Source organism: Sturnus vulgaris, chromosome 5 (assembly GCF_052056855.1).
Source record: "Sturnus vulgaris isolate bStuVul1 chromosome 5, bStuVul1.hap1, whole genome shotgun sequence".
Classification (NCBI taxonomy): domain Eukaryota; kingdom Metazoa; phylum Chordata; class Aves; order Passeriformes; family Sturnidae; genus Sturnus; species Sturnus vulgaris.
The window spans coordinates 7591932-7618368 of NC_142247.1; the positions used below are offsets into that span (position 1 = coordinate 7591932).

Consider the following 26437-nt stretch of genomic DNA (forward strand, 5'->3'; position numbering starts at 1 on the left):
AGCTTTCAACAGCTTGTTTCTATGAGATGTAAACTTCTACCATTGGGATTTAGCATGCTTAATTTGTTCAGCATATGAACCACAGGCACCAGCTCAGCCAGTAAGCACTTTTTCATTGTAATTTTTTCCACCTTCTTGAATCCTACTGCATTTTAGTCTTTAATTCCAGCTATTTTTTATTTTTAAACAAACAAACAAACAAACAAACAGACAGACAGACAGAAAGCAGGCAAAACTGCATTTCCTTGTGGGGCACATTTAGAATGTATCTGTGTTATCAGAGTTGTGGTCATGTGTCAGTTTCTACAAGAGAAAAGATCCAGCTTTTGCCTTTTGATCACATGGATTTACTTGAATGCTGCAGAGTAAATTTTCTTTCTGAGTCCCTCTAAAAAAACGAAATGCTGTCCTGTGAAGCTGGGTTAGCCCAGGCTTAGACACTAGGCTGCAGTCCACGGGATGGCCATAAAATCCAGGAATCACCAGGATGTGTTTCACAGCTGGAGCAGGGAGAGCCCTGCATCTTTATCTTTCCTTCTTCCTTCCTCTCCTTTTTCCTTTGTCCTGAGCCATGATGGTATTTCTTTGTCCCTCTCACTGTCCTTTTGCCTGAATGTCTGTATCTGCTGCTCAGTCCTTCTCCCTCCCTGTACTCTTCTCTTTATAACCCTCTGTCCTGCTGCCCATCCCTCTCCTCTTCCATCCCTCTGCTGTTTTCCCTGTTGTGGTCATTTTCTCTCTCTGTCCTTATTTCCCTCTTTGTGTCCCTCTGTCCTTCCTGTGTGTTTACCACTCTGTCTTTCTATTTGTCCTTCTCCATGCCTCACTCAATTTCCTTTTTATTCCCTGTTGCTCTGTCCTGCTCCCTGTGCCATTGTTTCTCACTAGATCCCTCTGTCCCGTTCTCTGTCCCTGCTCTTTATTAATCCCCTTCTGCCATGCTGCCCATCCCAGTTATTTATATTTCACCTCCATCCTACACTCTGTTCTTCCTTTTCTTCCCGTGTCCTCTCTGCTCCCACTCCCTCTTTCTGCCTCTCCTTGTCTGTCCCTGGTGCTCCCATCCCACTGCTGGATGGGTCAGTGAGCACACACTGGGATCCAGGAGGGTTGGAGTGTGAAAAACAGAGGCCTCTCTGAGTTCTTCAGAGACAGATCAAAATGCAGGGCTTGAATTAAAGCCTTTAGAGAAATTAAAATATATTAAGCCACTCAGACATGAAATAGAGGTGTAAGCTTTAGATTTAAGTAAGAATGTGTTTTAAGTGCCTTAAAGAGCAAAAGTCTTAGAATCTGGTGTAAAAAACAAGCTTCAAAAACAAGCTTCAGTGAGAGCTCAAAAACATAGTTCTAGAAATAATAGAAAGCAATATAGGAAGAATATTGCTTACATTCTTCAGATAGAGCAGATAGGCTATGTGCACAAGTTATGCATAAACTTTTGTATTATAGAACTAGAATTCTAATAGGTTTAGAGGAAATGCTTCAGATTCGTGTTTTTAGCTCATTGGGTAATTTGTAAATAAGAACCTGTGCACTGGGGAGGGATTCTCTCTCTCCCTCTCTCCTCACTGCCATCATCACTGCCTGGAAGAAGATTGGAGCTGCTGCTGCAACTTCTGCCTCTGCTCAGGACTCTGTACCAAACTGCAATTTCTGCCTCTGCTCAGGACTTTGTACCAAACTGCAGCTTTTGCTCCTAATTGGGACTCTATACCAGAAAGTTTTTAGCGTGGACTTTAACACTTGGGACTCCTTGTCTCTGAGACTGATGTCCTTCTACAAATAAACAACTTTACAGCAACCAACAACTGCTCTGCTCTTTTGAAGACCTAAACCCATGACAGTCTCGATACAGGAGAACTGCTGCCTGAGTGGGAGCATCCCGGGAGCATCCCAGGACACGCTGCCCCCAGGGCAGCCACCAACCTGTGACAATGAAACTGAGCTCCAGGTCCCTTCCAGCCCAGGCCATTCCATGATCCATGGCATCACTGCACCATCTCCACGTGAATGGAGCAAAGTTTGTAAATATTGGGATGTTTTGATAAACTTGGGTTTTGTTGACATTTCTATTAATGATTGTTAAATGCGGAGAGGTAACAGGACAGATAGGAAAATGGAGTTTGTCCCCTCAGTTATTTTTATTTATTAGTTATGCTTATGTACATGTTTATCATGTTTATATAGATATGTGTATTATTATACATATGTCTGTGTGTCTCACCTATAATCTCTATGAGTCTGCCAGGCTCTGGGGAGATTTACTTCCTCAGAAAATGATGATTCCAATGCATATCATGGTAGGCATTGGTGTCGTGTGGGGTGTTACTGAATATTACCTGAATGGGTGCTTAAAGTGAGATACTTGCTCTTAAACCTTGTTAAAAGAGGGTCTAATTCTAGGAAGTAAAACTATTTATTTGTCCCACTTGGTGGTGCCCTTTGATTTAAGAAGAGTGAGGTTTTTTGTAGTACCGACTTAAATAAAATAATTGCAAACTATTGGCAAAATTTAGCTCCACTTAACAGACTTTTAGAGTTGCCATTTTTTGATTTGATCTCGTCCTCTCAAAGCAAATTCCATAACAAGTACACTAGCTGTTTTTACAGTATTGAACTTTTTTTCTTTGCTTCTGTAACCAGTAACATCTCCTGTACTATGCCCTGTGATGCTTGATATGGGCTGGTTTGTTTCTTTAAAAGAAAATATTTATGGCCATTTTTGTCCACAGCGTTTCTGCCTTTTACTAACATTTTCCAACTAATTAAACCCCAAATTCCTTCTTTTTTTGTATCATAATTATTTTTTTCTACGTATAATTATCTTTGTTATGTGAAAATTCTGTTTCATGTTAAATCCCTCTTGCTCTTCATAATTATGTTTTTCATTTTCAGCCCACCTTTGGTGCCTTATTTTTATTTATTTTGATATGCTATTTGCCTCATTTCTTTTCGTATCAATACAATCTTACTAAACCCGTCCAGAACCTACTGTATTATTGTGCTCGTGAAATTCTTCTGCGGGCAACGATGGACTCATTCTGTCAGTAAAACCTTATTCCTATAGAAAGCATTTGGAGCTGGCCACAAATCGAAAAGCTCAGCCCCAAAGCGAGAAGAGCTTTTCAGTGCCCAGCTGTGCCTTTGCCCACATCAGGGATGATTGAGGAGCACCAGCAGATGGGGCTGAGCTGCTGCAGTGAAGCGCTCCCAGCACACGGGAGGATCAGGAGAGCTGGGAAATGCCGCCGAGTGGGAGCGCCGGGTGAACTCCTGCTGTCTGCTGAACTTTGCAGGAGAGGAAGCGCCGCTGCAGGAGGAGCCAGGAGGCAGAGAAGAGGCACCGAGGGTTGTTGATGTGCAGCAGCTGGTGCCCGTGGGGGGTGTGTACCACATCGCTGCCCTGCAGCTGCCGCCACAGGCCCAGGACGTCGGGGACTGGAGCATGGTGGAGGTGAGGGAGGGCAGGGATCAGCCCTGGCACCTCTGGGGAGCTGCTCCTGACGTTTGTCACTGCTGCCACATGCCCTGGACACGACTTCCTGAGCAGCAAACTAACGAGGCAAGGTTTGCAAATCATCAGTTTTTCATATGTGAAAGGTGAAAGCAGGGTGGTACCAAAAATCACTGCTGGACCAGCTCCAGGCTCTTCATCTGGCTGAGGACTGTGGGCACTGTGCTCTGGTTTCCTCTGGTGCTGAGCTACTCCCCAGATTGCACTGTGAAGCTGGAAACCTTTAATAAGCAGAATTCCCAATAAGCCAGACTCGGAGAGCAGGACTGAGGGCAGGGGAAGAGCCCTGGGCTGTTCATCCCCAGCCCCCTGTGACCTCTCCTTCCCTCTGACACGGGACAGGGTGGAATTACAGCTGCTCCTGCCTCCCAGCTGCTCCTGCTGTCTGAGGCTGGGGCTCTGTTAGAAAGGGCTGTGCCACCCTGCCTTGAGGGTGCCTTCAGCAGCACAGGAAGGGTTCCAAGGTCTCGGGGTAGCTACTCCTCTATTGCCTTCAAAGTTGTATTTGGAAATGTGCAACATTAGCAAACCCTTTTAAATGGTCCGTTAAAAAACTTAGCAGTGGTGAGATGAACTCAAGGAAAAAACCCTGCATTTTCTGATAAACCCTTTATCTGTCCTTTTCCTCTCTTGCCAAAGCTGCTGGATGTTGGATTGGAGCTCTATCCATATTCCCCAGGAGAGGCTGAAGATGGCACACAGGAAACAGTACAGATAACCCTGAGGCTTCCTGATAATGTGATTTATTTTAAAGTGCCTGTGGTAGCCCGATGGGAGCCTGCAGGTACGAACTTAGGACAGAAATGTATTTTAAAATTCAATAGTGGAATTTATACTTGAGTTGGACTGTTGTTACAATCCAGCTGTAAAGATAAGGGCCAGAAATAGTTTGGGGACTTCAGTGTTAAAAAAACCACCTTAAAATCCCCAAATCAATTATTATTACTTTTTTTGGTTTGTTTTACTTCAGCATTACTGGCAGAAGCCTTCCATGTACGTCATTGTATCTTTCCATTCTCTTTGTCCAGGGCAGCAGTGGAGAACTGATGGCATCAGCAACATAACCTATGAAGCAGAAGAAAAGAGCATCTCCTTTAGGATGGGTGCCTTTAATACAGTAGCACTTCTCCAGGATGCTCACCTGAACCTGCCCTATCAGGCCTGGGAATTGCACCCTACTGGTGTGGATGAAGGACTCTTCACAGTTACTGCAGTCTTTGCAACCATTCAGATACAAATTAAGGTACTGTTAATTCTTTCAATCAAACATTTGCAGTTAAAAAACCTATCATTATTACAGTGTCCCTGATTAAGAATCAGGATGTTTCCACAAGGTCAATTTGAATGTCTCTTCCTTCCCGAGCACTGCACTGGTTATTTAATTTCAGTTATTTACTATGAGAAAGCATCTGTGCATTTGTTCTGGAAGTTTCAATCAGTGCTTTGCTGCTAGTGCTCATTCAGGTCTGTTCCACCTGTTAGAGACCTGAAAACTGTTCCTCTCTCCTCCCAACTCTACCAGGAGAAATACAAGGATTTCTAGCAGCCTACTGCTAATGCTCCTTGTTTCCTCTCAAAGTTCAAGCTACTCATGATTATCCATCTGTTCACTGGTGTACAGGTCAGTACACCAGTGTCATTTCTGAATTCCTACACAAAGCTGGCTTTCTTCAGGATCTGTAAAGGAAAGGTCACACCCCAGAGTAGCAGATGATTTTGGGTATATACCTATATAGCCAAAACATCAATATTTGAAGCCTAAACCAGAAAGGAGCTTCCCTGACCAGTAAGTTGCTTTCACTGGTTTGTACAACAGGATAATCAGTGTATGTTGTCTTCAGTAGTGGTGGAAGAAGAGAAGGTGCTTTCCCACATCACAGGAAAATGGATGAGTCCTTTTGCCCTCAGAGAAGCTTTGAAAGGAGCTGGAGTGAACATTTTCCCAGCAGGGTACTCTCCTGAGTATGTCCCTGTGCCCAGGAAGGTGAGTGCCAGGGAGTTTCCTGGTGGCTTTTACCCCTGTTTTTCTCTCAGGTCACCCTTTCCTGCACTGGGACCTCCTGTGCTGCCAGCTGAGCCAGGGACTGAGGAAAGCAGGCTCTGACATGGCTGTAGCACAGGGAAATGAGTGAGATCTGTTTTGTCTGATCTGTGCTTGTGCACTGCAGGCTGCCCCAGCAGAAGTGAAGGCCTATGAACAGATGGCTCTGCTTGCAGCTGCTTTTGCTTTTGCTCACAGCAAGTAGAATGGAGAAGCAGGGCCAGAACGAGTTGTGTTCAAGGTTTGTGGAGTCAGACCAGACCTCCAGGGCAGTCCAGGACTGACCCCTTCCCCAGTTAGACAGAAAGAATTAACTCACCCATGGTGGCTTCAGCTCCTGCCTCAGTTCAGAGTCACAGACTGCACTTGAGAGAGCTCTCAGGGGACACAGGTGTCAGCAAAGACACTTGCTAAGGAAAATGTAACTGATAAAGCACCAAGGGAAGCTTTAGGCAGAGCTGGGGTGACAGAGCTTCATGCTCTTCAGAGGTCCCTTGAAAAATCAGTGATCTGCTCTGCCAACTTTTTAAGGAACAGCTGGGCTTTGTTCCTGCCTCTAGGGCTTCTTTTGCTCCCTACTGCAAAGGGGGGGAATAAGCAACCTCAGTGTTGATTTGTCTCCACCTGGGAGCTAAAAACTGGTTAAAACTTCTCCCAGCCAGCCAAACGCTCCCACACGTGGCTGGAGAAAGGTGACACAGGCCACTGCTGAAAGCTGGAGTGGCTCTCTCACTCTCAGGTTAATGCATGTGACAGACAAATATTAGAATTTGTACTCTGGCAGTGGCACAGGCTTCACCTCACCATGCATTTTTTCCTGCAATAGGTGAGTGAACATCTTACAGCAGGCTCTGCCAAAGACAAGGACTGGTCTCTTTATATGTTCAGTGGTGAGAGAGTACAAAACCTCAAACTCACTGAAACCAGTGAAGCTTTTTCAGAAGAGCTGGAAGAAGAGTCTGAATTTCACTCCACACTCTACCATATGCTCAAGGATTCTGCCAGCAGCAAAGCCATGGGTAAAGTGGAAAGAGCTGGCTTCCTGTTTATTGAGTCTGTGTATCAGCTGCTCCTTGCTACCCGAATTTTAGCATACTCTTAGATACTGAATGCTTTCCTTTAAAACTTTATTATCAAAAGCTTTCAATAAAGTTACATTTCAAGTCTTAAATCCTTTTCTATTCAAATCATTGAAACAGGATCTAAAATGAAAACATTTTATCTTTGTTCAAGCAAAATAAATTCTTTATTCTCTTGTGGCTAGACCACCTAGACATGTTTATTGTTAGCTATGTTCAAAATTCCTGTTCTATTGTAAACCTCAATAGAACTGAGACCCTTTTAGCTGCTTTTAAAGATGACTTTTGTCAGAATGGGAAAAAGGTACTTGTTTTTCCATTTCAAGTCATGCTTTAAAAAAAAAAAAATTGATCTCTTCCCCCCAAAAAATTCCTTCAACCCAGCAGAACAAATCCAGCGTGTAACCTGCACTAAGTGGCAGCTCCAGCTCCTGTCCTGCAGCCGTGGCAGTGGCGCTCGGGCGGCGGGGCCGGGGTTATACCGGGGGAGGGCCGTGGTGTTGCAGTCCTGTGTAGGGCCACAGCAGCTGCTGCAGTGATGTCCAGGAGTCCCCAGTGCCCACAGGGGCTGCATCTGCTGGCCTCTGCAGGGACAGCCCCGTCAGGAAGCTCGTGAGAGCAGCCAGCAGCACCAGGATGGACACGGACACCCAGAGGGTTTTGTTAGCGTTGCAGAAGGAAGCCTTGAAGTGGGATGCCCACGCTGACATCAAATTGTACCTGGGCAGGACAGGAAAGCACAGAGCCTTCAGTGTTCCTTCAAAATGTGCAAATCTCCCCACCCCACCCCAAAAAGCCTTAAAGGAAACCAGAACCCACAAACATCAAAAGTGAGGTTGTTACTATTTTGGGAGTTGTGCAGGGGAACTTCTGAGTCTAAAACACAGCCAAGGAAGCAAATTCTTGATAAGCTGACCCAGCTCACCAGTCCACCCATGCTCCCTGTACCTCACACTGGTCTGAAGAGCATTCACAAGAGCTGCCCTGCAAGAGCAGCAAGAAATCTTGCTCGTAGAAAGCATTGAAAGTCCTGGCCTTTTGTTTGAACCCTCTTCCCATGTCAACATCCCAAACATGGCTTTAACTTGTGAAAGAAACTTACATTGACTCCAGGGTCCATTTGGATGTGCATTTTCCTTTTTCAGAGACACTTTCCTTCCTTGTTGGCTGTTCCTGTACTTCAGCAGGTGACTCCAACTGCTCATTTCTGTAAACAAGAATCAACAGTTCCAAAGCTTTGCCAAATTCACAACAGCTTGGCTTTATAGTCCTGGCCAGGTGATGAATTAAAAGCTTATTAAAAAGCAAACCAGCACACCTGGGAGGAGGCTGCTGCTGAACTTACTTGGTTTCAAAATGCTCCTCTTCATACTCTGCCCAGGAATAGGTGCTGAGGAACCTCTGCAGTGAAGGACGCTTCTCGTTCTGCTTCACCCCTAGCCTGCCCCTGCCATGTGTCAAACAAATTTGTCTCATTTTCCCCAGCAGATAGAGAGAAGAAAAGCAGAAATTTAGCAGCAGCCTACTCTTTTGGTTGACCTCAGAAAAATAACTTACAAATTTAAACTAAGAATATTTTGCTTGAAATTAGAATAATTAAAAAAAAAAAATCCAAATGAAACCAAACAAAACTGCAGATCCATCCACTGTGTATACTTAGATTTCACATTTTCTCTCTAAAGCAAGAAAGTTGAGAGGTTGGGGTTTTTTAAAGCTCTCAATGCTCAATAAATAAAATTGAGCTCAAAAGTCTCATTTACCTATTATAGCTCATAAAACTAATGCAAAAGGTGCAGCTTAAACATTATTCTACCCCAAGATGCTCCATAAACTGCTTACTACAAGCACAGAGTCAGAAAATATTTCCCCCATTCAAAGACAAGCCTGGGTGATTTTTACCAACTGCTTGATCTCCTGCTGAATCTGTCACTCCGTTCATCCCCATCAGGTTCATGGAACTGGGCCTGGAGGAGAAATTTGCCAATATTTACTGCACTGGCATTGTGATGCTTCATCCCAGCCAGCTCTGGGGAGGTGAAGCACCTCAGCCTCCCTCCAGCAGCCCCTCCTTACCAGTGGCACCCCGATCCCTGCATTCCCAGCACTCCTGGGCACTGTGGCAATGCTCACTCTCCTCAGGGCTGCCGAGGGCTAGACAAATAAGAGGCACAACTGGGTTACTCACCGAGCACACAAAATACCATCTGTTTATGCAAACTATATTTAAAAAAAAAAAATAAAATATTGGCACTTAGCTTGAAGTGACACACAAAGAATCCAATTGCAAGTACAGATCAAATCAGATCTTTAAAGCAGCATCTTTCCACAGTAAGTGCTTTCTGCCCACCTGAGTGAGGCTGCACAGCTTCCAGCAACATACCAAAGTTGAATGTGACTAAATTCTCCTAACCTCACTCACAGGAATTCCTACACTCTGTTTGAACTGCTCCCCATCTCATTTTTGTGCTAAACCCTCCTCTAACTCCAAGAGAGCCAAACATGAACAATATTTCTTAACCAGTGAGTGAGAGCCCAACCATTTCACCTTCATCTTCTAAGGGGAACCACTTGGAAGGTTGGTGGGGTGCCTGAAAAGTAGATCCTCATGTTTGATGACACCAGCCCATATTTGTGACAGAAAATCACCAAGTCAAGCAAGCATGCAGTAGAGCACCAGCACATAAAGCAAAGAAAAACACACACAGACTTAAAATTTTGCAATTTTATGTAAGGACCATTACCTTAAAGTTAAAAGGACTTGGGAGCTTCTTATTCATAGATTCATCTGTGAAGAGATTGAACATCAGAGCTTTACAGGAGGAGTTTGCTGCTTACAGGAATGCAGCAAGTTTAATTTGCAGCCTAAGGTCTGACTTTCTGAAGTTTAAGCAATGCACTCCCAGAAAGCAGAAATGAGATCTCAGGAAAAAGCTTCATATTTCATTAAATAAGTTCATAACATTCACACATTACCCGTCCTCTGGAAGCATCACCTTCTGTCATTATTATCAACTATTTTCTATTATCGAGGCAGTGTCCTGTTATAGGACTGCCTTTCACAGTCAGGACTGTAATTCAAAAGGCTCCTTCAAGGATTTTATGGTGTGCAAGACCTCTCTTTTAATGTTTAAAAAACACATCCTATTTTTCACAAGAGTTGAACACTTCTTTGGCAAAGCCACAGGTGAACAGCACTGGCTGTAAACCTGGCTGCTTAGAAGGGGAAATAGAGGCTCCCTGCACTTTAGGTGTTTGTAATTCCCATGTAGAATGGGGCAGGGTGCATCTGTAGAGAGCAGCCAAAACTCAGCTACCTAGAAATAGCTACTGTGAACAAGCACCCAAATTTACTGCTCACAAGGAATAAGATTATCACCAACACATGCCAAGCCAGAACACGTTCCTGTGTATTTGCAATGGTCCCACACACACACCCTGAGATCCATGATAGTTTAGGTACAAGTTTAATTTCAGAGAGATGCTTTTAACAGTGTTAATAAATCGCTATTCCCATGATAATATATGGGATATATATATTTTCCCAATATAATCCCATTTTTAGAAGAGGAGATAAAACAACCATAATAATTCTATCACCCAAGGCATAGAGGGATTATATGACTATTCTGCAGCTATAAGGGTCTGTCTGGCAGGTGCTAGCAAGGGGCAAGAGGCTTTTCCTGGTTACCTCTGTCTCCCAGGGAGCTGAAGGACCTCTCGTTCTGGAGCAGGACCTGCTTGAGCTCCTCGAGCTCGGCGTGCTCTTTGGCGTACATGCGCTTCAGATTCTCCACGTGCTGGATCATCACCTCCACAGCCTTGCTCACCCGGCTCTCCTGGGGCAGCAGGGAAAGCAGCAGCTCTCAGGAGTTGCCCCATGGTTGGAGATTTCCCCCTCAAGCATCTTCTCTCCTCTGGCATCTCACTTCTATCCTCCCTTTCAAAGCTTCTCTACAACCCCTGTCCTGGCACATGCTGCACAGGTTTCATTTCTCTGAGGATCACTCTTGTTGTGAACTAAATTAATCAGTCTTCAGTTTTCCAAGCCCTTACAAATCATCATAATCATCTCCTCTGAGCTATAGTCTCAGCTGCCACCATGCATTTGCTGGGTTTGCCAAGTCATATTTTCATGCTGCTGTCGTATTATATACAACTACACCTAACATTTGAGCAGGGCTTTTCAATTTTCTATAGATTTAGCTGATTAGCTGCCCTTTCCATAAGGCACAGAACCATCTTGGCACCATCAAGGCCATTGTTACTACCCTGCAAAGTCATTTTTTTCAACCAGAATCTTATTTCTGCTGTGGGTTTTTGCACAATTCTAGTGCAGCATAGCTGCTCTCAAGGCCTGGAATTCCTTATAAGAGCACAGAGAAGGCCAGGACTAAGCTGTCCTGACCAGTCTACAAACCACACACACCAGACTCCCAAGTCCAATCCTGGAACCAGAAGCCCAGCAAGGAGATATGCCTATTCCTTTGCAGTTAGAGGATTTCAGCTCTGTACAAACTACTTTTAGATGGAAAGTGTTACCTGATTAATAGCTCCCAACATCTCTGCTCTGCTGGCAACTCGAGCTGCATATTGGCTGAGGAACTGCAGGCTTTTCTGCAGCTTCTTAATGATCTCCTGTGCTTGGTTATCTTCTTCACACAAAGGAGCTAGTGCCTAAGAGCACACATTGGTAAGAAAACTGGTGTGAGTTATTAACAGAGAATGAAGGGTTGAGCTGGTCACACTGAGGAGCTGTGGTTCAGGCCCACATCAACATCTTCAATCAGTGTAACTTGGATTGAGAGCTCTAATGGGCAGAGTCTGGAGAATAAAATCAGCTGAAGAAGGGGTCAGATGTTTGTGCAACAGAAAAATACCCCCCTGCCTGAGCACACAATGCACCTGGATTATAACTTCTCATATTTCAACTGCACTGCTCCAGAACTTCATTCATATTTGCTCATAATGTATCCCATGCACACCCCCCCCTTTAAAGAGCTGTTTTGAGACACATCTACTTATCCCATCCACCCTACCAGCCCTGGCCAATACCAACCTCTAACATCTTCACAGCATTTGTGATCTCCTTTTTCAAGTTTTCTTCAGCCAGGTCTCGGGACCTCTCTTCAAGCTTCACTCTTTTGTCCAAGGTAAACAAGTCACACTTAAAACCTAAAGATAGCCTCAGAAATTCAGCCTGTTGTGGGAGAAGAAAGATTTCAGAGGAATCCAAATGATGCAGAAATTTAAGTAAATTTGGACACTGATATGACATTTGGGACTATACCCTGTGACTGAAATTTAGGAGAGATACAGAAGAATCAGTGAACGTGACCCATTTCCTTAAAGCAGGTCTTCCCTGCTTCCATCTGTAGTGATGGGTGGAATGTTCTGAGAACAAGAGGTGACATCCTGGCAGCACCCTGTGCCATCTGTGCCTTTTGACAAAACTGTCTTAAATCAGCACATTCTGCCTGGGAGGAGGTCACAGCTATGCTCCTTCAAGCTTGCAAACAAGTGTCACAGTAGTGACAAGTCTTTGTTCAGTTTTACAGATTTCCACCTTTCTCCATCCCATCTCCTGCAAAAATTTCCATTAGGCTTGGAAAGATTTCAGAAGTTAACCTACAGAAATACATCCAGTTTAAGCTGGATCTTTCTTTTATATAGGAGGAGATATTAAGAGTTTATCTACAAGATCTGTTATCTGAAATACTTCAGCATACAAGCAACTGAGACTTACCTCCACTTCCTTCTCATTTGGGGAGTCACTGTAGGAGAAGAAAAAAAGAACCATGAAACAGACTGTGGCTTTAAATTCATACCTGCAGGTGAGCACTTAAAGTCAAAACACTTACGGCTCATTTTGCTTGGTTTTATCTCCTTTAATGCCACCTGCAGTGGGTGAACTCCCTGAGAAGAGACCAAAACAAACTGTTTTCAGACTAAAGTGAGAAAACAGCCTCCCCAAACCAACCTGTGAGTCTTTTAAGCTTCCACAGAAGCCCGTGTTTGGGATTTCCAGTGTTAAGCTCTTGCCACTGTAAATAACTCGTGGGCCTCAGGTTCTATTCATTGAGAGGCAGCACAGCACTGCCAAATGTACAAAGCCCCAAAAGTCAGATGCTCAAGGGACTTCAGCTGGCATCTTATTAGCACAGAAATGGTTAAGTGCAGGTTTTGGCTCCAGGATGTTATGTGATTTACTACCTCACTAGTTTTTAGTCATCTCCAAAGGCAAAAGAGAAGGTGATTTAAAAAGTGGGGACGTCTAAGGAGAAACAACATCCTGCTCCTCTACATCATGGATAGCACAGAGATGCTTTTTTACAAATCTTTGGTGAGAGCAGGAGTGCCAGAACTGTTTCAGACATCCCAACACCTTGGCAGCTAAGGATTTTCCCCCTGTCTAGGAGAATGTGGAGCTGATTAGATCAGTATCTGCAGATTTAGCATTACACCACTGTTTTTTTCTCTTAATTTTGATCTCCAACTGCAGGTACCAAGCCCTAAAACAAAAGCCTCTGATCATATTTGGTGTGGGACAGGCAGCTCCTACACAGCTCTGGACTCAGCTTGTGCTCCCCCAATATGAAGGTGTTCAGCAAAACCCCCTTACCTTTCCTGCTGGGAACCACAGCTGGTGCTTCCTCACTCTGCTCTTTATTTTTCTTTTCCTGCTCCACCTCCTAAGGGCACAGCAGAGCAGTTACAGCAGGGGAGCAGCCACACCACCCCTGGAGGGGTCTGTCCCCTCCTTTGTCACTGCTCAGCCAACCCAGCTGGGCTTTTCCCTGCCACCAGCACTCTTACCACATCTTGCTTCAAAACATTCTGAAACACAGGCTTGTGTTCTTCCATCATCAGGCAGGATTCATTCTTGATCTGACTTGGTCCTGTGGAGAAACATTCCCAAAAGCAAATGTAACACTAAAACACACTGAGCTTCCAACATCCAACATTTTAGCCACGGGCTAACCAGGCTAAAAAACCACACCAAATGCCACGAAAGACAGCTGAGAAAAAGAGGAGGCAGCAAAAGACACTACAAAGACACATAGGAAGAAGTGTGATGATAACTATGATTGGAAAAAATCCCCATAAGAAGTGTTATATGCCTACAGCTGAGAATATAATGTACTTCCTGCAGCTGAAGATGCAAGGGTTACAGTAATAATCCCTTGGATAAATAAATTTTATTATTTTGCTACCAGCATGAAGGTTTTTTGTTATGTTTGCTGTTTAAAGAGGCAGCTTTTAAACAATATTTATACCTTTTAGAATGTCTAGAATATTTTGTTTTCTCCTCTGTTTATGCAGTCACACAGCTGTGAGCCAAAGAAATGGCAGGGGTAAACAGAAAAGAAAACAAAAAACCCAGATAAACTCCAGCTTCAGGTGTGAAGCCTGCACGGGGAGATTCATCAGTTCTAGTGTTAGGAACACTTTATTTTCAGAGATCTGCAACAGGCAGCTGGATTCTCAGACTTAAAAGCTGTTGTGACTTTTTAAAACTTGTTCTGCATATCTGCTTTCTCTTAGCCAAAGGCACCTGGACCACATATGGAAATTAACAGTAGAGAGAAATTAGCAGAAAGAAAACACTTTTAAATGAAAGGATAGAATTAAATTTCAGGAAGATAGTGCTGAGGAAAGAAACAAAACCAAGCAAGAAACTGTAGTCTTATATAGAGGTAAAGATTAAAAAAAAAAATGACAAACAAGTATGCACAGGTGTTCTGTGCTGCTTATTCAGATCAGCTTTACAAAACCAGCTTAAATACATGTGTGTACACATGCTCCAGTTTTGGTTTTATAGTTTTTCAGTGGAAGAAAGCCATCAGATCTGGTAAGAATCTGGTGAGTGTTTCTTGCTCTAGCAAAGACAAAGCAATACAAAAATGCCTCTACCCTCATTTCTCCTCTTGACTTATCCCAGCTTCTTGCACAACAGCCTTGAAAGAGAGCAAAGTGTTTAGTGGCGCTGTTCTACTAAATATCTGAACCCATAAAAACATGTTTTCTCTTATCAAAGTTGTCTGGGATTTTGTACCCACGCAATATTTTACCAGCTGAGCAAGCCCCAAGATCTCACTGAGTCGTTTCATGCTCCCTGCCCTCAGTGCTGTGGTAAGGTGGGTACAAAACTTTATTCCTACTCAGCTTCAGGGAGGCTTGAGAGCACTGGCAGGTGAAAATATTTGCAAGAATAAACAGTCTCATGTTGTTGCTCTTACTCAGCTTCCTCACTTCAAAGATGTGCTGGAAGCAAACCATTTCCTCACTGGGGGAGCAGCCACTGTACCTGACACGGGAGCAGCTGCCTCCTTATCGCTGTTTGTTGCCTCAGAAGTTGGCACATCTTCCCCTCTCTCAGGAAAGCCCTTGGATGATCCCTCCTCCATAACAAGGCAGCCTGCAACATCAGAAAACACACCTCCTATTGTTCAGTAAACACACAGACCTGGGCACATCCAGGACTTCCAGTGCCCCAAATTAAAGACTCACCCGGTACCGGTGCTGTGCTTTCCACTGAGGATGCAAGAGCTTCTGGGGCTGATGTTAAGTGATCACTGCCAAAACAAAACCCTTTCAGATACTCATCCACAAGATACAGATTCTTGATAAAGGATTTTAAACCTTGCACAAGACCTGACCTGGATGGGATCAGAGTGGCTGCTGGTGTTGGCTCCCCACAGTCAACCTTTAGAGAGAGAAGAGCGTGAGTATCAGAGTGGTAACTGCCAGTATAAAACTTGAGTGTCAAAACGATTCCAGCAGTGAAGACCTAGCTGCTAAGTGAACACTTTCACCCACTAGTCTAAAACCATCTCAGGAATGTCATACTTAGAGATATATTTTGGTTCCTGACTCCGTGGTTTGCTCCTATCCCACATGCTCAACGACCAACAAACATGTTACTGCACCACTACTGTTCCAGCTGAACTCTGTGCATCAGGAGAGATCCATTTTCAAGGTCTAGAGCTCAAAACCTACAAAGGAGGTGCACAGAGCTTCACTTGGCTGTAGGGATCAGACTCATTGGTAAATAAGTGTTAATAGCTACAGCATGAACAAGTAGGTGGTTCAGAACACAGAAAATGTGTGCTGTGATGTACACCTTAGTGACTGCCTTTGAAGGCATCCAGTTTTACAATATTATATATAATAATTAACCAGCCCCTTGAGAGGCCTCAAGCCTCCCTGGTGTGCAAACAGCAGAGGAACCATTAAAAGCTGGCAGTTTTGCTGATGTTCCTCTAGCTGCCACAGTGTGGTTTTGGACCCAAGTCTTATCACATCACAGGCAAAACCAACATCCTCTTGAGGCTTTTAATTTCGAGGGAGGTGCTCGATATGCAACATCCCTCTTCTGCATTTCACCCTGGAAAGTTCCAGCTGGCTCATTCAGTTGTTAGGTTGGTCTCTCTTTATGGATGAAAATACAGGGGGGAAGTGATGAGGTTTAAAGGTTTAAGTTGGTAATGACTTGTGCTGAATTACACCCAGTGTTGAAGAAAAGTGCTGAGTAGAAAACAAAGCCAGCCCAAACCCACTCCTCTCTCCAAGAAGAGAAGGAATGAGGCCAAACTCAAGCTCCCTGCACAGCAAGTACCCAAGACCACTGTTGAAGTGTGTGTGGAGAAACAAAAACCACACCAGCAAGCGATTGCCTGTGTTCTGATATCTTTCCTGCTCACTCAAATGCCCTCAGAGGACACAGGAAACCCAGCAAATGACAACAGGAGGTACCCAAGAGCCCTGGTCACTCCTCAGAGTGACCAACTGCTCCCAGCATCAAGAAGTGCTTTTTCCCTCCTTCCTGCTCTTGCACAGCCCTGCCCCAGCCGGGTGGATGCTTCTTCTAATGCAAATTCAGGCTATTTTTATTACTGTTATTTGAATTCTCTCCTAAGCTTGAGGAAGTGCAGCAACGCATTTGCCTTGTTCAAGCCATTGGGTCTGCAGGAGTATTGGAAAGGGAGAATAACATCATGTTGGAAAGAAAAGAAATCTAAAGGGCTTTTACACCTAACACACAGCACCCAAGTAAACAGAAGAGCCCTTTTATCACCTAGAACTGAAACAATACATTATGCTACATGACCTGTCCCTGCCCAGTTGGGCACATGGTCAGTGGTTTCTGTTTGCAATAGAAGGAAAAGCCTCAATTCAGTTTTTCAAAACCCTAAGCTGCCTACTAGGATTGTACATTCCCATGGACTCCACATAAAGGGAAAAAAAATCCCAATAAAAGAGAAACAACACATTCTAGATTTCTTAATACAATAGAATCACACAATGGTTTGGGATGGAAGGGATTTTAAAGATCAAAGTTTCAACCAGTGGAAGGGACACCTTTCACTATCCCAGGTTGCTCAAGCCAACATCCAGCCTGGCCTTGGACACTTCCAGGGATGGGGCAGCCACAGCTGCTCTGGGCAGCCTTGCCAGGGCATCACTACTCTCACTGTAAGATCTGTTTGCACAGGGCATTAGAGAATGGCACAGTCTTTTATGAGGAAGAATGGCCAAAGAAGATCCTGAAGCCCATCCCTAATCACTTTTCCCACCTCCATCCCCCTGATTAGCATAATAATGCAAGGGTTCTCTATCTCAGCCCACGAATTCTGGCCACGGTCTGATAGAACTCCTCCCGAACAATCATTAACATTTGGAAGACCTGTCTGATTTTCAGACTGTGGTATGACTTCCACATTTATAAATCAAAACACGAATGAAAAGCCTAAGTTTCACTTAGCTCTCACAAGTGCTCCTTTATTAAGTAGTCCCTGAACTTGTATGGTGATAATGATTTGACACAAATAATTTGAGTTACTAACATGCTGATCTCAAATACATCTGCAACTGGAGTATAATAAAACTCCAAAGAAAACTAGGGGAACTTTTTTTATTGAACAAAGATATTCAAATTTTCCTACATGCCTGTGTTTAGAATAGACACTGAGCACAGCCCATTTGCCTTTTCTCTGGGGACAAGCTTTAACATTTTCATTTTCCCCCTTTGGAACTTTAATGTGCAAAACTTATATTAAAAAATGATAACAAGAACGGAAAATGACATTTTTGGAGACCAGTTGGAATTACAGAAAGTCCCAGAACAACAAAGCACAGGTATTTCATGTACCTTTGCACAGCTGTGACTTTACAGAAGGACTGAATAAAGTAGGAACCCTTGAGAGGATCCTCTTTAAGGGCACTTCAGTAGTAGCAGCACAAACTGGGAGTTCTTCACCTGCTCTACCCCAGTGTGCTGAAACCACAGAGTCCCCAGCACTCTTACTTTCTACCCACATTGCACTTTCTGCTTTGATTTACTACAACCAGACCATGCTGTACTCACAGGTACCACACACCAGCCAGGATCACCCTAAGGCTAGCTGCTCTTTAGTCCCAAAGGTTATTTCCAGGTTCACAGAAACCACCAATCTTCCACGGTCCCCACCAATACTGGAGATTTTAAAGCTCTTTAGAAGCCTTGTGTAGTGGAGCTGAGGTCTGGATTTCAATGGTGAGGACTGAGGCACAGCCTAGGTGTGCTGAGCTGCAGCTTCTCTTGCTGTTGCCATGAGAAAACTGCAGCTGAAGCTGCAGGTGCAGGATTCAGGGCAGCAGGGAAGGCATAGCTGAGTACACCAGCTAGGAAAGCTCCCCTACAGCAGAGATGGCACTTTTCAGCTGTTACATGGTGCCCGTGGGAGAAAGTGCAAAGAAAGGCAGTACTCCTAACTGAAGCATCCTGTGGCTCCTTGCAGGTGGAGAAAAAGAGAAAACACTCAGTTCCTCCCTGGCAGAACCAACTGTTACTGCAGAACCAGCACTGTCTCCAGCCTTGAAACCACATTTAAAACACTCCACAGCTAGAAGCATGACCCAGTTGCACGTGAACATCAAGACATTTAGTTTTATAACCAAGGTATTGCAGAAACATGCCCAAACAGAAGGGAACACCCCCCACAGCACCCTGCTGACTGATGCCAGCTCCAGCCACTGTGGAGCAGTGCTGATTTATAGCTGAGCCATCTGGACCTGGGTCTGAGCAAGGCACGAAATGCTCGAGCCTGTTCAAAACCACATCTCAGGCATCAGAGGCAGCACTCACCTCGGCAAGTGAAGAGTCCATCATTGTAATGGAAACAGGAAGGTCTGCATCAGTGTAGTCATCAGCAGAGCATATTTTCCACCTGGCAACACAGGCTTTATTTGCATATTGCCCAAACAGAGAGCTAGAGTGCCCATTTTCCTTAAGCACATAACAACTGAAGTCACCACTCTCTGTGCAGTCAGTCAGCTGGTCTCTCAGGGAAAGACAAATTCATCACCAACTTCAATCCCTCCTCCCCCAAACAGCAAGAACCACCACCAATCCTTCTCCCAACCTCCTCCACACTGCACAATTCTACAGAAAACCAGTGGCAAAAGCTTTGAGAGCTGCTCAGTCTCTTCCTGCAGACTGCCTGCTTCTGCACCTTCAGGAACATTCTTATATTTTAAAATATTCACTGCAGCTTTCATAATCTCAAGCAGTTCAATCTCTATTTTAAAGATCTAAGGAGGCAGCTTGATAGGCAAGGACCTCAGAATTCCTGCTCTAAGCTCTGCAAAAAAAGAGAAAAGTGAATCCTCAAAGCCAATAGGATTTTGGCACCTAATGGGAACGTCAGTTGGGAGTTAAACATGGAAAATAGAGAATGTCTAAATCACGTCTCCTTTCTCCAGCATGAAATAGAAACCCCATCATTGTATTTAGCTGGTTACCAGCAGCTCCAGTGAAGAGTTTTGGTGGCTGTGAATACAAGCAAAGTGCTGCCCTGGGTCACCAAGAGCTGATTCCCTCCAAAGGAGGCCCCTGCAGCTGAACCCAGCACATGGAATCTGCTAGACCCTGTTGACACTTCCCCCCTTCACCCCAAAAAGATTATTCTGCCACCTTACCTGCATTCTCCTGATGTCACATCTGAGCTGGACACGTGTCCCACATCACACCTCTCCAAGGTGCAGCTGCCAGGGCTCTGCCTGCAAGGCTGGTCCCAGCTGTGCCCAGCAGGGTTATTTGGGCAGGAGATCTCCAAGGTCAGAGCATCTGTTAAGAAGGACAAGCATGAAGAGAGGTGGCCCTTGGCAAAGTTTGATTTAGTTACAAGTCAATTTTTTGGCTAACTCTAAAATCATCAAGAAGCAGATCAATCAAGCAGAGATTTATAATAAAAGCAACTTCTATCTTGGTAAGAAAGGATTTGGTTGTGTGGCCTCAACTTTTTCTGTAGATGAAGAGTTCGGCAAACTGAATCAACCCTCTCAGAGTAGCAGAATGCTCTGATTAAGAGCACATGCAGCAAAGAAAGATTTGCTTGCATTCCCATCAATATAGCCTGGAACTACACTTGAACATTAATGGTGTGTGTGAGAAGAGCCTCTGTGTGGTACCAGCTCACTGCTGGGAGAAATGCTTGTGTGTGAAATCCCAAATGCAGCACCCTGCAACTCTGCAATGCATAGCTATCAGTGGCTGCTTCCAATCCTTGTAAGGCTTGAGAGTTTCAGGAAAGTTCAAACGACTTGGGAATGCAGGAAAAAGCAACAAATGCAATCTGCTGGGAAAGGTGAGGTGGTTCAGCATGGAGGAGAGAAGGCTGAGTGGACACTGGCACAGGTTGCCCAGAGAAGCTGTGGCTGCCCCATCCCTGGCAGTGTCCAAGTCCAGGCTGGATGGGGCTCTGAGCAACCTGGGAGAGTGGAATTAGCTGACCTTTAAAGTCCCTCCCAAGCCATTCTCTCACTCTTTGATTTTATTCTCAGTAGCTCTGTTACTGCTCACGATGTTAAACCAGGGCTGCCCTCAGCTCAGCAGCCAAGGAGCAGGACATCTCAGGGTGTGCCAGTCAGAGGGAATGGGAAGAACAGAACTCACACCCTCTGGATCCAGACTGACAGGCATCCTGTCAGGAATATACTTGGGTGAGTGATTTATACTAATAGTTCCTTAGGATTTTGGGAACTGACTGTCAGGTTGACAGACAGCCACCTCTTCAGGCCTTTCATTGCAAGCACTGTAATCATGGTTCAGATTCCTGGATTACATGCAGAAAGAGTTTAAGGCCCACAACAGCTTTTCCACACTCTAGCAGTACACTCAGCACTACTGAGACTGTTCTGTTGACTCTCTCTATATTTCAGGTGAAAGAATTGTCCAACACCACCAGGTCTTACCTAGCAGAGAGGAGCTGTGCCAGTGTGAAACACTCGAGGGCAGTGCCCAGGGAAAGTCAGAGCACGAGGTGGGTCCTTCATTCCATGGTCGTTTGGAGCAATGGAGCTGCTAATTGAAAAAATAACAAGTGCTGCTATTCCACCACACTGAATACATTAATGCCACCAACTCCCCCCACACACAGGCATCTGCATAATGTAACACCAACAGTTACACAAATACATTTTCTGTGGCTTTTTTGTCTAGAAAAGCAGAAGAACTCATATCTTTAACCGGCAATACAGTTACAGGAAGAGGTAGGATAATTAAACTTGACACTTGCAACAAAATGTGTTGGTTCAAGTTAGGTCTGAAAAGAAATCCTACAAAACCAGGCAAGATGAGCCTGAGAGGAGAACCAAAGCAGCCACTCAAACCCTGTGAAAGGGGTAAAACGAAAAAAATCCAAACCACTATTTCAGCCAAGCCAAGAGGTATCATCTGAAGATGGCACCTAAGAAAACTTCTGAAGCAACATGTGCACAGCTGTTTTTGACCTAATATTGCTTAAACAATGAAAAACGGAAAAGAAATTGGAAGAAATGCCATCTTCAGACTCTGATCCTCCTCAAAAAGGAACTTATCACACATCTGTGTTGTGCTTCAGAGGCAGTGGGAACCTGGCTTTGCAAAAAACTTTGGAATATGCTTTTGTATGCATGTAAACACCTGCATGCACATACACATAGATATTGATCTCAAATTATTTTTAGTGGATGTTTAACTCAAAGTTTCCCATGAGGAATGCTATTTATTTCTCTGAGGTGAGGAAGAAGAAAACCCCCACCCAAATAAGCCCAGGGATTTTCTAAAATCCCATTTTACAAGCTCAGCAATGATCATAGCAAGCACCCTTACCTTCCTTTTTATGTGTTCAGCTGATGTGGGCAGCAAAGTGTAGTCAGATTCTAATTCTGCACAGCACTGTTGTAATAGAGAGAGTTTAAGGCAGGTAGGTAAGGAAAAAAAAAACAAAAAAAAAGAAGAAAGCACTGCCTCTGATTCTGAGCAAAATGCAACTTTATCTTTCAAGCTGAATTACTTGCAGCTATCAGTTGCACAATTACAACTGCAAAACTCTGCAGTTCTTACTCCATGCTACTTTCAGCCTTTAATTCTGCAGACCTTCATGTACAAATATAAGTTTTATTCAGGTGCAGCTGGCCCAGCTTTGACTCTGATCCTCTGATGCCCTTGTCACAGCCTAGGGGACATTTCAGGACCTGTTTACTGTTAAATACCTTGTTGCTCTGTGTTGAATCCAGAGTGCTCAGATCCTGAGCTGTAGCATTCCTTACTAAAGCCAGTTGGCAAAAAAGTCTCTCCACAATGTTTCACCCTCTACCACCTTCCAAAGTTGAAGCAAGTAATCTTATTCAAAGCAAAGCACTCTAGATTTATGCAGTTTCCAACGTGTTTCTCCATAGAGGGCCACAAATGCTTAATAACTGTTTCATTGCCTATTCCAGTGTCTGGATACTGAAAAACATCTTACATTATGAGATTTTAAACATTTATTTTCAAGCTTGTCTGCAGAAGTGAGGGCTGGTTGTGGGACAAAAATCACACCAGTGCATCGGGGAAGGTTTCCCTCAGCCTCTTTTAATATGATCACCAAGAATTGCTCACAGTGAAGACCAACACCACACCTGTAAGTCCTGACACATTTTTCCCAGAAGGCTGAATAAGGAAAAGAATGTGATTTGTACATACAGCTTATGTACACGTTAGAAAAGGAGATACCAGGTGCTGCCAGGTTGTTTGTAGCTGGTGTCAGTTGTATTGTCTTTCCCCCAGAGACCTTCCTGTGCAAGCCCACCTTTCCTGCTGCAGGAAATACCATACCTGGCACAGCAATTCACAGAGTCTCCTCTGCAGCAGTTCCCATCTCAGGGCATTAGCAGTTGCTATGAAGAGATATTTACAAATCTAACAGGGTTCCTTACAACTTGATAATGTTACAGCATCTCCAACTACTCCTTATCAGAATTTATTGCAGTTTGCATTAGTCTGGTTAATCATACAACAGTTTTTTAACAGGAAAGAGAAAACACTGGACATCTTCACCTGCAAGTCACAGGCAATGCTTCCCCTCTTCATTAGTGTTAGAATGTCACAGTTCCTTGTGGAAACAGATCCCTCATTTGTGGCTTGGGGGAAGAGAAGCATTTGGCCTTCTTGTACAGAAGTTCTAAAGTCCATGGGCTCTGTATTTAGAAGCATTTTCCCCTCTTACCATGCAGGTGGGAGGAAGCAGGGGACTGGAATGGGTGGGTAGGGAGGAGACCACAACCCAGCCCCTCAGTCAGAAGAGGCACCAGACCTGTCTGGCTTTCTACAGGAACCAATATAAAGCATTTTTATTCTTTCCTTCAGTGCCAGTCTTGTTTGCCAGCCCTGCTCTTCATAATGCTTTACAACTTCTCTACACATCGGCCAGTTTATTTATCCACAGAGACTTCTGTAAAGTAACTGGAGTAATTTAAAGCCAAGGTCTTAGCCATTTTCAGGGTGGTGGTGCTTCTTTGGGGGGAGGAGGTTGGATGTTTTTTTTTAGTCACAGTGGCATCAGTCTCACATATCTGGGGTTCTCTATCTACTCAAGCTCACTTTGCAGAAGAGTTTAATCTATTCAGAGCTGGAAAGTGGCAAACTATTTCCACTGTAATGCCTCTTGCTAAGAGCAAAATAAAGCAGCTGCACCGTTTGAGGGAAGCATGAAAGCAACATGAGCCCACACACATGAACAGCACCAAAACACTGGTCAGAGCGGGGCAAGCACAGTTTGGGACTCTTTCTGCTGTATCAGTGCAAAGCTGTGCCTTAGAGCTAAAGCAAAGGGTTCCAGACAATTTTTCTTGCAAGACAAACTGTTTTTACACGGAGTTGTTTGCAATGCACACACATATGTTGAGAATTTGTGGTAGGTGCATGCCTGAGGCCAAAATAGTCAGAGGGCTTAGATCAGTCAAATCCCTTTTCTATAACAAAGGGATCAGACTCCAGAGTTAAGAAAGAAAAAGCCACATGTTCTGGACTCAGATCTCTGCATTATTTAATTGCCCAGGTGATTGAGGTGCTGATGTCAGGAGGTGAGTAAGAAAGAGGCAATGTGAAGTTTCCATGGCTCTGTGGCAGAAGTTGCACGTGTACAAGGCAGTGACAGGATTGCTTTCCACTAAAGAGAGCAGCCTAACACCACACAGATATTCAAAAACACAGAGCAAACACAAGCAGCAAACAGAACACAGTGTACAACAATCAAGTCTATTTGGTTCAGGAAGCTTAAGAAAGAGGGATGGATAAGGGATAAGGTAGGGAACAGCACTTTTGGTACAGGAGTACCTGTGCTACCCGTGGAGTTACTCATCCCCCCTCCTAGGACTGGGGTTTTGCTGGGAGCTTCTGAAGCTTTGGTGGATCCCACTCCTTGGGATCCCACCTGCTTCTCAGCTCAGATGGTGGCAGATCACTTCAAGGAGAAAGTAGAAAAAAAAAGGGGGAAAAAAATCCCAAAACAACAAGCAATACTCCGCAGAGCATTTTACTGGATGACCTGCAGATCAATCCTGTTTTCCCCTCGATGTAGCTGAACCCTGAAGTACTTGCCCATGCAAAAAGTGAATGTTGGCACACTGCCAAAAATTACTCACTTTTGTGCTCTTCCACCTTCTCCTGAAGCAACTGGCAAGTGCTTGCTAAAGCTGCATTCACATCCCTGAGCTTCTGCTGCTCAGAAATGGCTTCCTCCAACTTGCTCTTCAAGGATGCTGCTTCCTCACGAGCAGAGTGAAGTGCCTCAACTTGATCCTCCGCCTGAGCACAAAACAATATTTAGGGAAAAAAGAAAGGAATACAAAAAATAAAAATAAAGCAGCCTGGCTAACACAAGGAGCCTCTACAGTTCATGTAAATGAAACCAAACTGCATCTGTTCTTTCTCAGGAAGTGATAAAGCTCCCTCTGAACTTCTGCATTTTACGTTGGGGTGGACTGTGTATGGAAGCTATTTTTGGGTGCTTTTTTTTTTTTCATCTTTTCTTTTTTTTTTTTTTTTAAGCCACCACAAATATGCAATGCTGCCTCTTTCATCAGCAAACCGTTGTCACCACCCCCTCAAATTTTACTTCCTCTGCTGGTTCCACTTTCACAGGGAGGCACACACCATTCCCAACGCGCGATTCCCTTCCCCGAGAGCAGCCGCGCTTTGGACGCTGCCCTTGGCATCTCCTGGCTCCCTGCACAGAGGGAGCTGGGCTGCCCCTTACATGCTTGGTGGCTTTCTGCAGCTCCAAATGCAGGGCTTCTGCCTGGCCAGCAGCTTCTTCTTGGAGCTGTTTGGCAGTTTCTATCTGGTGCTGCCTGCAGGGCGAGAGAGCACAAACCATAACTCACACAGCACATCAGTGATGTTTTGGAGCAGGCTGGCCCGGGAGGTGACACACTCTGGCTGCTGGGACCTGCACCAAAAGTCAGCTGTCACACACTGCAGCCCCCCCAGGATCCAGCACCAGGCAATCAGACACGGGTTTTTTACAGCAGGAAGGGGATGAAGGCTTTCTGTGACATCTTTGGGTACCACCAGGGAACTGTCAAGGAGCAAGAGCTCAGTGGGGCAAGCTTTTGCAGTTTGGACAACAGAATGTGTTTTCTCAGGTGGATATAGAGTCAGTCATTCTAGAAAAAGATACCCTGGAGCTATTACTGTTTCATTGGATTGATTTCTTAGTGTTTGAGAGGGAATTTCATTCCACAGCAAGCAGATGCCATCAGAACAGTGCTAAAGAGGATGGATTTCAATGAAACCCTTCTTTTCCACTGCAGAAACCTTTGCTCATTTCCTCTCTAATTCATCTCAGCTTTTTTGTTGTTGCTTTCATCACGAACAATTTGACACAGAGACAGCTTTAAGAAACCAAGGCATCAGTGTTTTTATCAGCTCTTTTCCAGGTGTAGGGAGAGCATGTAGGAGGTGGTTCAGTGGAAGGTAAGTCAGGCAGAAGTATGGTACAACTGCTCTGCATCAGCTCTCTGCCAAGCCCTAAGGGCATCCCAAACCCAGGGATGGGGCTCTGAGCAACCTGGGATAGGGGAAGGTGTCCCTGCCCATGGCAGGGGCTTGGAACTGGATGATCTTGAAGGTCCTTTCCAGCCTAGGCCATTTTATGATTCTATTTCAAAGATCACAACTCATAGAAAGAACCATATGGCAAAAAAAGTTACATATTCATGTTTAATGACAATTCATTGAAGCCACACCCATGGGAAACGGAGACATTGTCTTCCCTGAGCCTAGCAACTGTATCTCAAAGCAAAAATACCTGCAGACAGATATTTAACAGCTTTCCTATAAAATATCTTGCTTCACACAAACCCAACAGTCTTTAATGTCTGCACCTGCTCAATAGGCAGTCCCCTTGTGCTTTAAACTTCTCATCTGTGGTCTCCCTGGTGGTTTCAAAGACACCTTTACATCAGTTGAGACACAAACCTGAACTCCCACACAATGTAGACCTTGTGCTAAAACCA

The 26437-nt window shown here is 44.5% G+C and overlaps 2 protein-coding genes across 11 annotated transcripts; one reads left to right on the top strand and one right to left on the bottom strand.

The window, feature by feature from the left end:
* Positions 1-2968: 2968 nt before the first annotated feature.
* Positions 2969-6729, top strand: LOC106854841 (dynein axonemal intermediate chain 7-like). Of its 5 annotated transcripts, XM_088164768.1 has the most exons (6): positions 2976-3457; positions 4157-4301; positions 4546-4760; positions 5334-5501; positions 5686-5799; positions 6385-6729. In XM_088164768.1, the coding sequence occupies exons 1-5, from the start codon at positions 3449-3451 to the stop codon at positions 5761-5763; spliced, it is 615 nt and encodes a 204-aa protein (XP_088020894.1). In that variant the 5' UTR covers positions 2976-3448; the 3' UTR covers positions 5764-5799; positions 6385-6729. The 5 variants fall into 5 exon arrangements, with proteins under 5 accessions (XP_088020893.1, XP_088020891.1, XP_088020890.1 ...); XM_088164764.1 differs by lacking the exon at positions 5686-5799 and having other exon boundaries at positions 2973-3457; XM_088164767.1 differs by lacking the exons at positions 5334-5501; positions 5686-5799 and having other exon boundaries at positions 2969-3457.
* IRAG2 (inositol 1,4,5-triphosphate receptor associated 2) lies at positions 6669-24921 on the bottom strand. Of its 6 annotated transcripts, none has more exons than XM_088164758.1 (22): positions 24563-24736; positions 22755-22816; positions 21768-21833; positions 20870-20975; positions 19595-19742; positions 18762-18843; positions 15295-15341; positions 15146-15210; positions 14943-15053; positions 13451-13533; positions 13257-13326; positions 12496-12550; positions 12381-12408; positions 11694-11834; positions 11177-11311; positions 10326-10473; positions 9379-9422; positions 8711-8788; positions 8537-8601; positions 7983-8084; positions 7740-7844; positions 6669-7357 (listed from the first exon to the last, which is right to left on the bottom strand). In XM_088164758.1, exons 6-22 carry the CDS (start codon positions 18783-18785, stop codon positions 7114-7116), a joined length of 1545 nt encoding a protein of 514 aa, XP_088020884.1. In that variant the 5' UTR covers positions 18786-18843; positions 19595-19742; positions 20870-20975; positions 21768-21833; positions 22755-22816; positions 24563-24736; the 3' UTR covers positions 6669-7113. The 6 variants fall into 6 exon arrangements, with proteins under 6 accessions (XP_088020884.1, XP_014736923.2, XP_088020885.1 ...); XM_014881437.2 differs by having other exon boundaries at positions 20870-20978; XM_088164759.1 differs by lacking the exon at positions 22755-22816 and having other exon boundaries at positions 24563-24921.
* Positions 24922-26437: the final 1516 nt, after the last annotated feature.